Source organism: Stigmatopora argus, chromosome 4 (assembly GCF_051989625.1).
Source record: "Stigmatopora argus isolate UIUO_Sarg chromosome 4, RoL_Sarg_1.0, whole genome shotgun sequence".
Classification (NCBI taxonomy): domain Eukaryota; kingdom Metazoa; phylum Chordata; class Actinopteri; order Syngnathiformes; family Syngnathidae; genus Stigmatopora; species Stigmatopora argus.
The window spans coordinates 13,115,816-13,128,538 of record NC_135390.1 but is presented as its reverse complement, the minus strand read 5'-3'; the positions used below and the strand labels follow the sequence as shown (position 1 = coordinate 13,128,538).

General features: G+C 39.0%; 1 protein-coding gene and 2 long non-coding RNA genes across 9 annotated transcripts in view; 1 reads left to right on the top strand and 2 right to left on the bottom strand.

Annotated features, from left to right (window-relative positions):
- The window catches only part of LOC144072851 (uncharacterized), a 56,043-nt gene extending 55,971 nt beyond the window's left edge, over positions 1-72 (top strand). For all 4 annotated transcript variants that reach the window (XR_013299958.1, XR_013299957.1, XR_013299955.1 and 1 more), the window contains one exon: positions 2-72. This is a non-coding gene — a long non-coding RNA (uncharacterized LOC144072851). The remainder of the gene's footprint in view (position 1) is intronic.
- Positions 73-297: 225 nt separating this feature from the next.
- Positions 298-1,527, bottom strand: LOC144073374 (uncharacterized). The gene is made up of 4 exons (XR_013300067.1): positions 1,387-1,527; positions 1,118-1,195; positions 501-566; positions 298-423 (listed from the first exon to the last, which is right to left on the bottom strand). It is a non-coding gene; the product is annotated as an uncharacterized LOC144073374 (long non-coding RNA).
- Positions 1,528-3,940: 2,413 nt separating this feature from the next.
- LOC144072846 (receptor-type tyrosine-protein phosphatase U) overlaps positions 3,941-12,723 on the bottom strand; it is a 131,766-nt gene continuing 122,983 nt past the window's right edge. For all 4 annotated transcript variants that reach the window (XM_077598184.1, XM_077598185.1, XM_077598186.1 and 1 more), the window contains 4 exons: positions 10,593-10,718; positions 8,438-8,595; positions 6,748-6,883; positions 3,941-6,221 (listed from right to left, as the gene is read on the bottom strand). In XM_077598184.1, the coding sequence (XP_077454310.1) occupies positions 6,159-6,221; positions 6,748-6,883; positions 8,438-8,595; positions 10,593-10,718 (483 nt within the window). In that variant the 3' untranslated portion in view covers positions 3,941-6,158. The remainder of the gene's footprint in view (positions 6,222-6,747; positions 6,884-8,437; positions 8,596-10,592; positions 10,719-12,723) is intronic.

The window sequence follows — 12,723 nt, the reverse complement described above, 5'->3', positions numbered from 1 at the left end:
GGTGAAGAACGCCAATGAATGTGATCCTAAGTGTGCAAATGTATTTCTTTGAATAAAAATACTACAATGTGATGTTGCTTGCATTCCTTTACTAGTTCTATGAAGAAAAATACATGAGTATATTTCAAAGGTTTTATTTTCCCACAAAATGGGATAATTGAGAAGTTCACATAGATCTTCCAGCATTTAAAGATGAGGTGGTGTTTCCATTGATGAATGTCTTCTTGGCAGGAAAAAAAGAGGGTCAAAGCACAATAGACTAAGTCCAACATTAAAAAAGACTGGGACCAGTTAGTGTTTTTTGGTCAAATTTTGACCCAAGTTAGGTTTTACCAACATGAGAAAGACCCATCTCTCTTCAGATGTGGTGGGAGATACGGACCCTCAAGATGTTGGTGCCAAAGTCACATTGATTTGGTGGACCTTGAAGAGAAGCAAAATAGAGTATTTTTAGTAGACATGAAAATAATAAATCAAATAACCTGAAAAACAGGTCTTACGTCATACACGACTTCTTTGGTCTTGTAGATTTGGACAGCTTCCACCATCTCCGTGACTTTAAACCTCTGCAAAACACCACAGCATGATTATGTCATTGCTTATTTAACCATTTTGATGCACAAATGACTCCCATTCAATCAAAAAAATAAGATACGTCTCAAAGCTCTTAGACGGAGGAAAAATGGTTGTTTAAACGAGTCAAAAATGACCCCTGCGCTACGGTTGAATGAATGTCTCGCTTAGGTTTTGTCAAAACCACAATTAAAAATCAAAAGGTCTAAGCCCTGAAGTCTTCCTTTAGGAAAGGGAAGGGCAAAGGTATATACGTATTCTAGAAATGCACTGTTTATTCCTTACACCTCCACTTGATGGCACTAGTGTGAGTTACCCACACAGGAACTTGCTATTAAAAATCAACGCCAACCCAGTTTAAGTGTCTTCATTCAAAATTGGTGTATCATGATGCTAAACAAGCTAATTTAGGAAAGCCGTGAACACTGGTCGCTGATATCTAAACATTACTGTGACAACAAAATTTCCCGAATACGGGATGAATAAAGTTATCCAATCCAATTACACGGGTAGAGGAATTAGAAGCTATTAAAAAAAGACTCACTTTGCCGACAAACTGCTCCTTTTTAGCCGTTATGGCCACATTCTTGATGTTTCCCAGCAGTCTGTCCTCGTTGAGGGACTGAAATACACAATGGAAGGGTTTCTTTTTAAACATTAAGAGCAATAGGTGACGCGATGTAGCCAACTTGCTAGCAAACATTTGTGTTAGCATCCACGTCGGGGCTACACCACGCCAATGAAGCACGTTCCCGTCAAAAAGCACTCTTGAAATGAGAACTGGGGCTACGAAATCCCCCAAAGACAAAGTACCGAACGCGCTGCATTGTCCTGGAAGAAGTTTGTCGGGTCTTTCTTCGGGAAATCGTCAATTCTGAGCAGCTCAGCAGTCCAACGCGCCCAGCCTCGGGCTCATCCGCCATTTTGAAAATGGCGGCGCGGCGATGGCGGCGGTCTTTTAAACTCTGACCACAGCCACGCCTCGGCCACGCCTATTACACATACACACAAAAAAGAGATCGTTTTCATCATAGAGTGCATTAGTCAGGGGGCTGGGGCTGCAAATACTTTTAGGTTGGGCATTAATACTTCAAAACAAATACATTGTTTTCATAATAACGTACTGTAAATACTTTTTGGTTGGGCTTTAATACTTTAAGATACAATATTGCACATTATGAACATTGCGGTGACATGCACTTCAGTGTTTGTTTTTGACTTCTAAGGTTACATACTTGGATATGCTTTTTCAATTGGGATTCATTTGGCTAAAGCAGGGGTATCAAACATGCGGCCCGCGGGCCGGAACCGGCCCCCAATGACGTTCGATCAGGCCCGCAGGATAATTTGAAAGTGGAAAAAAATGCATAAAAGACATGGAATTAATATTTTTAATTCGCTGCGTATGTGTAAGTGGTTTAAAAATTCATTTCTTTAAAAGTCTCATTTAATCTTAAAGTGCATGATTATATTTTTCAGTACCAATTAAAGTTTTGTGCCTTTGTACAATCAGTGGGATCAGTTGCAATGCATATTTGTGAATGATAAAAGTCAATTGCACATTTGTCTAAGGAAATATGGTGTTTCATGAAATGTTTTGAAAAAGGATAGTTCATTCAATTTCAATATTTTCCTAATGTTCTTGTGCTTCTTTACACCAAAACAAAGGAAAGACATGATATTTGGGTTATTTATAGCAGAGCATGGTATAATTTTAATGGTCTGGCCCACTTGACATCTCCCTAGGCCGTATGTGGCCCACGATGCCAAATGAGTTTGACACCCCTGGGCTAAACTAAAGGTAATGAATTCTTCATTATTTATCGAAGTATGACGAGAGTTATGACTAAGATCCTCCTTACATACTGTAGAAAATATTGGCCGTTAATGTTATTTTTATCTATTATAATGCCTGTGCACTTTTTGAACACTGCTCAGTGTTAGATATTCAGCATAACATATCAAATCTCTTAAACTATTTTCAATAAGCCATCGGCTGCTCTGCAGTCGCTATCGTTATCTCTCCCCAACCTTAGTAACAACAGCTGCCACCGCTTGCTGTCGGCTCTTGCTACCATTTTGAACAAGTGCCTCCTGAGAGGGTGCATAGCTTGAAAACTCAGCAGGGATACCAGCCATGCCTGGCATCTGCCCCACCTAGACCAGGAATGTGAGAGCGCGAATTCGAAGGAAGAACGGCAAAACTCAGCTGGATCCCAGCTCGGTGATAATTTGCTCGGTACAATTCATTACAGTGTCAGAATTAAATGATAAGATTCCAATTACGCGCTAATTTCAACCAAGGGATGAGGGTGAGCGGTTAAGGATGATGGAACATGCTGCAAAGGATTTCTTCAGGTGAACTGAGCAAATTGGAAAAAAATCTAGCCGACATGAAATAGATAAAAGTTCTTCGTAAGGTCACATTGTATCTATCACGTATTTGCGGGTAAAGTGTCATGTGAAGGGCAAATGCGTTTGCTAATCGACTCCATGTAAATCCATATGACCTGCACTGTCTCAAAGCTGACACTGGGTGGACTAGTCCTTTAATTAATCGGTCTTGTCTCACCACTAAAGACTGGATCAGGTTGTCAGGACTGCTGCATTATTCAACAGTGTGGTGGATGAGAGCAAACCTGCAGTAGATGTCACCTTTCTCCGCAAAGACGGAATAGACAAAATGGGGAAACGGTCTACAATGCAGACCTCTACCAAGACCAATCAGTGAACGAAAGAGATACTGAAGATGATAAGTGGACAAGGACACATCTTTATATATATATTCATATATATATAGCAAGTGCAATGAAAGGTAGTGCGAAGAAAACCGTCTGCTGACAATCGATATTAAGCACAAAATAATCGCCAAAACATGAGTAGTGTACGCGTGATGGAGCTGGATCGCTAATACAAGAGAAGTTGGCAAATGGTAATGTGTTATCCTGTTCTGAGGAAATTTGTGTGCGTGATTTACGTAATATTTTGTATTATATACATATTTAATATATAAAGGAATGTCACAAATTCTATATGATTTTTTTTATAGTTTATGTTAAACATAGTTGAACAGATTTGATGCTGCCAAAAGAAATTGGTTGTGTGAACATTTAATTTAACCAATCGTCTGCCACCACCAAATTACATTTAATTGAATAAAATACAGGTCAAGGCAAACTATAATATATTCTATCACAAACTGAGATCAAAACCCTTTCACTCTTGCGGGTAAGTTAAAAAAATGGATTAAAAGTTGATGCTTCAAGGAGGATGTGAATCATATCTGCAAAAGAAGCCCATCGTCAATTTCCTTTTGAATAGAACGTACATCTTTTTTGACACTCAATAACAAGTTGACAACACCATCTTTTTTGTCAACGTATTCTTTTATTGATAAACTTCTTTTACAACAAACAGGTCTCTTTTTCCGCCATCCCACTATGTAAACACGTACTTTTCTTCACAAACACAATGCTTAGAAACACAGTAGTCATGTATGATTGGTTCATACAGAAAATAAGTGACGTCTACATCAGTCTCATGGCAGTCGGAACGCACTCACCGTTAAAAGCTTTGAAATGGCAAAAGTACAGTGCACTCGCATGATGGGAGTAGCTGCTGAAAAGCACAGGGAGGGGTGGGCCTGGGTGGAGTGGGCTGGGGGCTTCTACCAGGGAGTCAAACATGCTGCACTCAAATAGACACGGCTATTAAAACCGCAGATTACCTTGGAAAATGTCATTTACAGGACATTCAATTTTGTGTTTATGGAGTAGTCACACATGGGCAAACATAGTATACTATTCACAATGTATTCAAATAACAATGTACAGCTGTATATATACACATTCTCTCCACTTGCCTAAAAAAATTATTCAGGCACTTCCTGCTTTAATCCAGCAACCGCGTACACTAATGTTTTGATTGCTGTTTTAACAGTAGCTACCTCATTCTCAATGCGTCGTCTTTTTCTGACTGCATGATGTGCACATTATTTTGCTTTCGTGCAGCTGCAAAATGTTCACCTTGTTATCATCTGTCAGGGTCTGTGGCTTTCAAGGGTCTATTTGGCCACATTCAGGAAAAAGCTGCTCTTTATGCTGTTTCGGGAGATACGCTAGCTGGACCATTTTAAAGGCTGATGATGGATGATAATGGTTGTTAAAAGATAACATTTTCCTGCGTTCGGAGGGAAACATGAGAAAAAAGGAGAATCATTTCCTCTTGACGCACTTTTGTGCCTCGGTCATATCGTACACTATCACCCGGTGACTTTTTCCACTACTGTAGTGGCATTTTTGTTTCAATAATTGTTCTCATACGTGATCTGATGACAAAATGACCGATGATTATAAATTCTACTCTTATTTGGGATTTAGTTTTTTCGAAATATAACTTAAAAATGAGAAGAAATTGATAAGAGAAGTATTGCCACCTATTTGGGGCAGTTAGAAAGTGTTAGTGCTACTGGAAACATGATATTGTTGGGCTGTTTTGCTTTCATCAGCGCCTGAAAAATAAAAGAGAAATATAAAGCACTTTGTCAACGAGTGAAATAGTACATAAACTAGCACTGCAAATGCCGAATGTCGCTGTACGGCTAATAAATTACAGTATAATTTGGTCCAATTTTCTGACTAATTAGTTGTTTTTGTTATTTAGCATCCTCTTCAACCACAATGAACAACAATAGTCTTTCATGCCACATTTGCACAAATGCATCAACAGTACAATCCAATGCAGGGGTCTCATTAAAGAAGTTTAAATGGTAGCAAATATTAACAAACTATGTTTTCATCCAACTGCAATAGTTATTGAGAATACTTTTAATACTCCTTTTTCCTTCCCACTGGATTTGAGATACAATCACAATGGAGTTTAATACATAGTGAATGCAGATATACCATATCAAGATAAAGCAAAAAAAAAAGAAAGTTAAGAGAGTATTCAAGTCAGTCTTAGGGTTTGGCACTGCAACAGTAAGGAGGCCTAGGAAAAGATCATCTGTGTGGCCAACACGAGATGGCAAAATACAAGACGTGGCTCTACACAGGTCCGTCTAAACTTTGTCCACTTATTGGGTCTTATTGTCGGAGAATAAGGCAGTATATGGTGTGCTAGATAATTCATGCCACAAGCACAGTGGACTGCTATTGTGTATAGTAGCTCTTGAATAAAACAAAACAAAAACAAACCAAAAAGAATGTCTGTGTAGAGATAATGCTGTTGTAACTCTAGAATTGTCTCCAGCCTCTTAGCTGTTGTACTATGAAACAATGAACCATTGCCAAGGTGACCCCCTTCACAATAAAACCAGTCAAATGTTGTAGATAATAACTATTTTTTCACTGGGCTACAGAATGCCTTGGCAGAACAAAGTGTAGTACAGATGCGAAAGCACAAAATATTTAAAAAAGATAAAACGACTCCACAAAAAGGAAATCACAGCTGTACATTAAAGGTTAAAATTTTGAACCACATTTTTTTCATTCATGTTCATTTGCAGTTCTTTCAATAGCACAGGTCCAAGCAGTGACATAGAGGAGACCCTAAATCCAGTGGGATTCTTGTTAAGCGTTTTGTTGTTATCTCCCCTGAAAGCACTCCAAGTACTCCAGGATGAGATCATAGCAGAATCGATACTGGTCCTGAGAACAAATGCATGAGTCATGAAGATGTTATGTTTATGAAACATAAGATGTTCAAAACACAATTTTACATCATTGTTACGCTGTTGCTAATCATTACGTATCAATGAGAGAATGCATGCAGAAGAGTCTAATGAAAAACGAAATTTAGATTAAAATGGTGCTAGAGGTAATGTTGGCACCGCAGTACTGACGGGACGCTCCTATTGGTGCGTTCGGGACCCAGCCCTCTCACCAGCGGTTTCCATATTTTAGTTCATAGGTTAGCGGAGAGCCATATGCAGCCATCAAAAGAGCCACATATGGCTCCTGAGCCATAGGTTCCCTTCCCCTGTTGTAGATCTTTAACCTGTCCTTTGCTCGAGCACCCTGTACTGCGCGCTTATTTGTAAAAATCTATTCTGGTTCAGAAAACACAATGATCTTGATTGGTTAATTGTAGAAATCATTGTGAGAAATCCCTAAGTAAGATGCCTTTTTATAAAAGCCAAAGTCCAAAAAGTGACGGTAATTTTCAAACTCTCACCAGGGATTCCACCATGTTGGGTTTGCAGTTCCGTAGTGTTTTGACTGCGTAGAAGATGTCCACCAAGTTTTGGTATTGGATCATCTCCAGAAGAATGTTGCTGGCACAGAAGCTCCCACTGCGACCGCCACCATTACTGCAGTAGGATATACCAAATGGAAGAAATCGATGTTTTGTGGGACACTACCCAGTCCAGAAGAACAACTTGACTTGACGCAGCTTCATTAATAGGCTGCTTGGAATGCATCCTTTCACTTAGTGAAGCTATAACTGCTACTTCACAGTAGAAAATCCACTTTAATGTTACAGTAATCCCTCGATTATCGCGGCTTCACTACATCGCGTTTTTTTTCTGGGGGAATTTTTTTTGTTAAATTTTTTTGGTAAGTTCATAAAAACGTGAAGCCACTCTCCCCTAACCTCCGCTTGCTACTAGAACTCAGCACTGAGGTAAAAAAAAAAAATATATATATATATAGATATACATATATATTTTTTTAAATAGGGGTGACCCTACTTCGGGGTTTTACATTTATCACGGCCATGTCTGGTCTTCATTAACCGCGATAATCGGGGAATTACTATACTAGTAAACATGGATTCCAAAGATGTAGGGCTGATATGAATATTGTGGTGTGAAGACAAAGAACCTCTTCATAATAACAGAGCTGCCAACCTCCGTTGACCCCATTTCAGGAGTACCCTTGTCCCATTTCCAGAGTTTATCCGGAGTGAATGCGATTCACGCAAAATTGAAATGCGCTGAAGTCGCACAAGACGAATCGTTTGTCAGAACTCGTAACTCGGATGATTCACAATGCAATCGTGTTACCGAATTCTTCTGGTTTTCAGTGCAGTTGAATCAAGAAGGTGGAAGCCATAGCGATATTGTGAATTTCGAGGCATTTAAATGGGAAATTTGGTACTTTTCCGAAATGGTTGCTTTAAAACAAAATTTATGTGACAAGTTTTGGGGATTTCCGGAGTTTAGGGAGGTTGTCCGGAGTCCCGGAGTTAACTCCTGTAATTCCGAAGTAGTTGGTAGCTCTGGAATAAAGTTCATCAGTGTGCCTTGTCTTAAATACTACATGGGTCGGAAAGTGGGAAATGCTGTTAGGAGAAAATACAGGAAATGCTGTTAGGAAAAAAAATACAGAAATAACAAAGAATGCTGGCTTTCCCCGAAATTATTGCTCAGGTCATCACAAACTTAAGGCAATATCAATAAAGTACTGAAGGACAATCCACTTCTACCCCCTTAAGGCAACCGCTGCAAATGTACGGCAGTGAGAGAAACCTGCACATCCAATAAAATAAATTGGAAGGTAATCAATTGTTGTCAGCACAGTGGCAGCCTTGGATTTGATGTGGTGGGAAGCATCAAATTTTTTATTAAGTCATAATTGATTTGATCTCCATAATCTCTTTCCCAGTTGTCGCGAGTAATACTGTGTGACACCGCTGAGTGATGCGTTTTTGGGCGGGGGGCAGCAGGGAATGAGTGTGTGATGTGTTAGTAATACGGTGGATTGGCCATTCATATTCATCAATCAGTGTGTACACAGCGGGATCAGGGGACTGAGGGAGGGGGGGTGCTGACACAATACGACGCAAGTCAAGATGACAACATCGACGATGCTGATACTTGATTTGAAGCCGTTGAGTGTGTTGAGTGTGACTGATTACTCACAGACAGTGAACCACAGTGCGGCCTTCTCCACACTCTCTTTGCCACTTGTTCACTTGTGCCAGCAGGTTAAGGAACGCCTTTTTGGAGTCAGGAACGTCCCGATATGGTGACCAGCGTAGGAATTGGAATTGGCACACCACCAGCTGACCCTCTTGGAGCTTAAGGTGACATACAAACAACACGTGTGAGAAGGGGGTGTGTCGCGTGTGGGGAATGTATGCAAATAGGAATTTGATTCTGTCACACAAATAAAAACATCAAACATATTACGTATTACTGGACATATTTTACATTGCCCTCCAAAATTCCTAACCCAACAAATAAAATCAATTCTTCTTTTGGCTTTGCTTCGTTTTTGTTTCCCTTTTTTTTGCAACTATCATTTACTAGTCGTATTCGAGTATCCCCCCGGCTGCCTGCTGGCATTCTCAGCTGTGCTCACTCAGCACAGTGACTTGGAGATATATGGGTCTTCAGACGCAAGTGGTACGCCATTTGTGCGTGTGTGTAAGTGAGAAAAAAAGGGGAGGTCTCCGTACGTTCATAAACTTGGCCACAAGACTCTCATTTAAGGAGCAGTTGAAGACTGTAACTCAGGCAAATTGGGTTTGCAAAAACATCAATGACACAGGGCGGGATTGCTTTACTGGTCTCCTGCTGCGCTGTTTTTTATTTTTATTTTTTTATTTTTAACACTTACCCAACTGCACATGCGTGCAGTGCATTTCTTTAGATTTTTCCTCCTTAACTTGTACATCATTGTGACACTTTGCGGGTATATTTCTTAGCTGGGTTGAGATTTGTATTACATCTGTGTGATTGCAGTCCTCCCTGTCTATTACATCCTATTTTCACCCCTTCTCAGTGGTCGCATGCACCAAAGCAAGAGAGGGTCAAATCCAGCCAAGATGCCAGGGGATGGCAATCAAGACAGGAAGTTGTATAAGCGACGGATTTAACACCGCTTGCAAAACAGCGCCTGGTGACAGTGTGCATACAAATTTCTCTTTATAATGGCTTGACAGGGAGCAGAATTCATGCATGTGTTTATGCAGATTTTACTGCATGAAACCATACCTGCATTCAAACAATCAACATAATGAACTGTGTGAAGAAAAAGCAAGAGCTCATGCATGCAAATTAAGAAAACACACAAAATCCAGCACTACTACTATTACTACTACTTTTTAAATTACTAAAGTGCTGTAAGGCCTGACTGATAATATCCAATGCGATGAAGAGACTTTGCCTTTCTTTAAAAATGTGCTCGCTAACCTTACGTTCTATTAAAAATGTCTGATCAAAAAAGGTACAATATAATATTGGTTTTAAAGACTATGTAATCTTCGAGACTTTTATTTTAAAGATTTGACCACTATGTCTTTTAGTCATGGTCACTAGAATGATGGTTGTTTCATTCATTTTACTGTACTGTATAATGTACTATTCTGTAAATGTAATACTATACTATATACATTTATTTTCGAGTTGATAGATTTTCATGTTAGTGAAAAGAGTTAACTTCTTGGCTCTCATTAACCGAGAGACGAACCAGATCAGCCCTAAAAGTAAATGTTTTTTTCTTTTTTTTGCATGACTACACATCAACATTATCATATTACCACTTACAAACACTTAAAGACCTTAACAACAATCTTCCTACCATTCTAACAGCTTTAACGAATTTGATAAAGTACAATGTAAAAACGTATGACGTCCACCAAATGGATTCTCAAGGACAGCTACGCAAATGTGGGAAAATTAGGGTACATAAAATGAATAAATAAGATATCTGTGGGTTGTATTTCAACAATTTTTGAGAGATGTTGAGTAGCGCTCTTGAGCAGGCACTGGAAAGTAAGATAAGATAAAGAGGCCAATACTGTAGAATTCCCCATCAAGTTATGCATTCTTCAGTCTATCAGTCTTTCAGCTGGCACGCACACAAAATAGTTGTATAGAAATTCAAATCATTCCCTTCAGACTAAAGCCCCTTTTCTTTTCAGACAGGCCCACAGTGCGTTGACTTTGAGATGACTCAGAGCTCATGCATTTATAATAAGGTCATAATAATAAGCCGTCATGTGTTTGAGTACCAGCGTGACATGTGCATGTGTTTTTGTTTTTGTTTTTTTTAAACCTTAATGATGCTCACCCTTGTGACATTCTTCACCCGAAACAAGCGAGTAATGACATCTTCATCAGCTGACATGGAGAGAAACTCCACCTCCATGGGCCCATACTGCTGTAAACCAGGTTCTGGCCAGTACTGGACACAGGGCTAGAGGGAAAATAGGAGATATTTAAGAGATTGCTCGATAGGAATGTTAGTTCAGGGGAGAATAAAAGAAAGACAATTTCTCGGTCGGAAGGGAATTTCACAAGTTAATGAATTATGCATCTCTAAGCATATGTATTGTAATGTGAAAAATATGTATGCAGTTCAGTCACAGCCTACTGTAAAGGAAAAAAAAACTAGATGGCCACTCATTCATGGCATATTATAGGAAATATAGAATCTGATTTATGGATTGCCGCTCATTATGTGCAGGCATTGTAAAATGTGACTCCAACTGAGTACGTATAAGAATGCAGGAGGACTTAAATATAGTGTGGCTGGACTTTTAGGGGCAGCATGGCAGAGTATTTCAGAAGCTGTCGACTACACTCCCGAGGTTTGCAGAGAAAACATCTTTTGAGCGATACTTCTTCAGGTCAAAGTTGCAGAGGTCAGTAGAGAATGGGCTGTAGATTTGATGACACTGTCAGAGAGGCAACAGTAGCTTTACACTTAGTCACATCCAGCAGCTTTGACAACACCTTGAACCTTAGCGATAAGGCTGCAGTGGCACAAATCAACACGGACGCACTACTGTCAGGAAAGACATTTTGAGGCTACGATTTACACCGGCTCATTGAAACAGACAATAATGCCACTTTTCCGCATTACTGGCAGTGCTCAAATGTAACCTCTATGAACTCATGAAAAACCTTTAAAACCATGCTGTGTTACAACAATTATAATGTGAAATGTCAAGGAAAAATGACAATGGAGGAAAAGACAGGTATCCTGTAATCATGCCGTATGAAGCAGAAAATAGCTCATACATCGATCCAACAATTCGCATACTGTGATTTTTTTTCTTTTTCCTCATCACTTATTTTACTATAATACTTTTTTACATATATGTTTTTCTTTCCGATTTTTTTTTACATTTGTTGCCTCGGCCACAAAAGTAGGAAAAACTATCTACCTTTTAGCCTTTAAATCTAAACTAATAAAAATCAATTGATATATAAATTCTCTTTTTCAGAGGCAAAATAGCCAAGATGCAAATGATGTGTTAAAATACAGAACACAAAAACACTTGTACAACAAATAAAACAAATGGCTACATGTTAAAGACTAAAAACAAAGAAAAAAAAGTGTTTTAAAAACACTGGAAAAAAAGCTTTGGATTTCATTGGCTCTAATAAACAAACCTACTCTGAAGAAATAAGGAAGCTTTCAAAATATGTGATAATTAAGTGTCCATACCCAAGTCCAAACACATATAAAAAACATTCATAAGAGTAATAAAGTATGAGGGCGCCTTATCAAACATTTCTAATGGTCACAGTAAAGATGTTTTACACACTATGGAATAGTATAGCTTCAATAACTCATGAAGTTTGCTACAGAACTCACATAGTGTTTATGCAAGTTAGTTAGTCTTGGGTGAACACTTCTATCCACAGTCCCACTGGGCATCAAATATTGCTAGTGCCTTCTGATAGCTCAAGACATCAAAGCACGTAACCACTACCTAGTTATAAAGGATTCCCTTCCTCATGTCTGATAAGACATATCATTAAACCACATGGGAATATTTTCCATGTTAATCCAAGATGGTCAGAATGATGAAGCTATGGAGCATCCTAGAAGAAAGACTACTGCCTAAGGTGGGCAAGGAATTCTGGGAAATGTCAAGAGATCATATTCATACCTGTGAAAAGGTGTTTCTGACATCAAAAGTATTTAGTTCGTTTGATATACTAGCAAAGCAGATCAGTTTTAAGCCATTCTACATTTTATGTGGTTTACAGGAGCCATGGAACAACAGGAGTTGCCCAGATCCCGCTGGGTGGTGTGTTAATAATAGTGGAGAAGAAGAATGAGGTGGGGAGCTGTAATGTTCTTTATGAGATTGCAAGAAGAAAATTCAAAACCCTCAAATTAACTCCCCAACAGCGCTCGTAATAGAGTCTTGAGATTAAAGCTGCAACAACTTGATTTTTAGGCATGA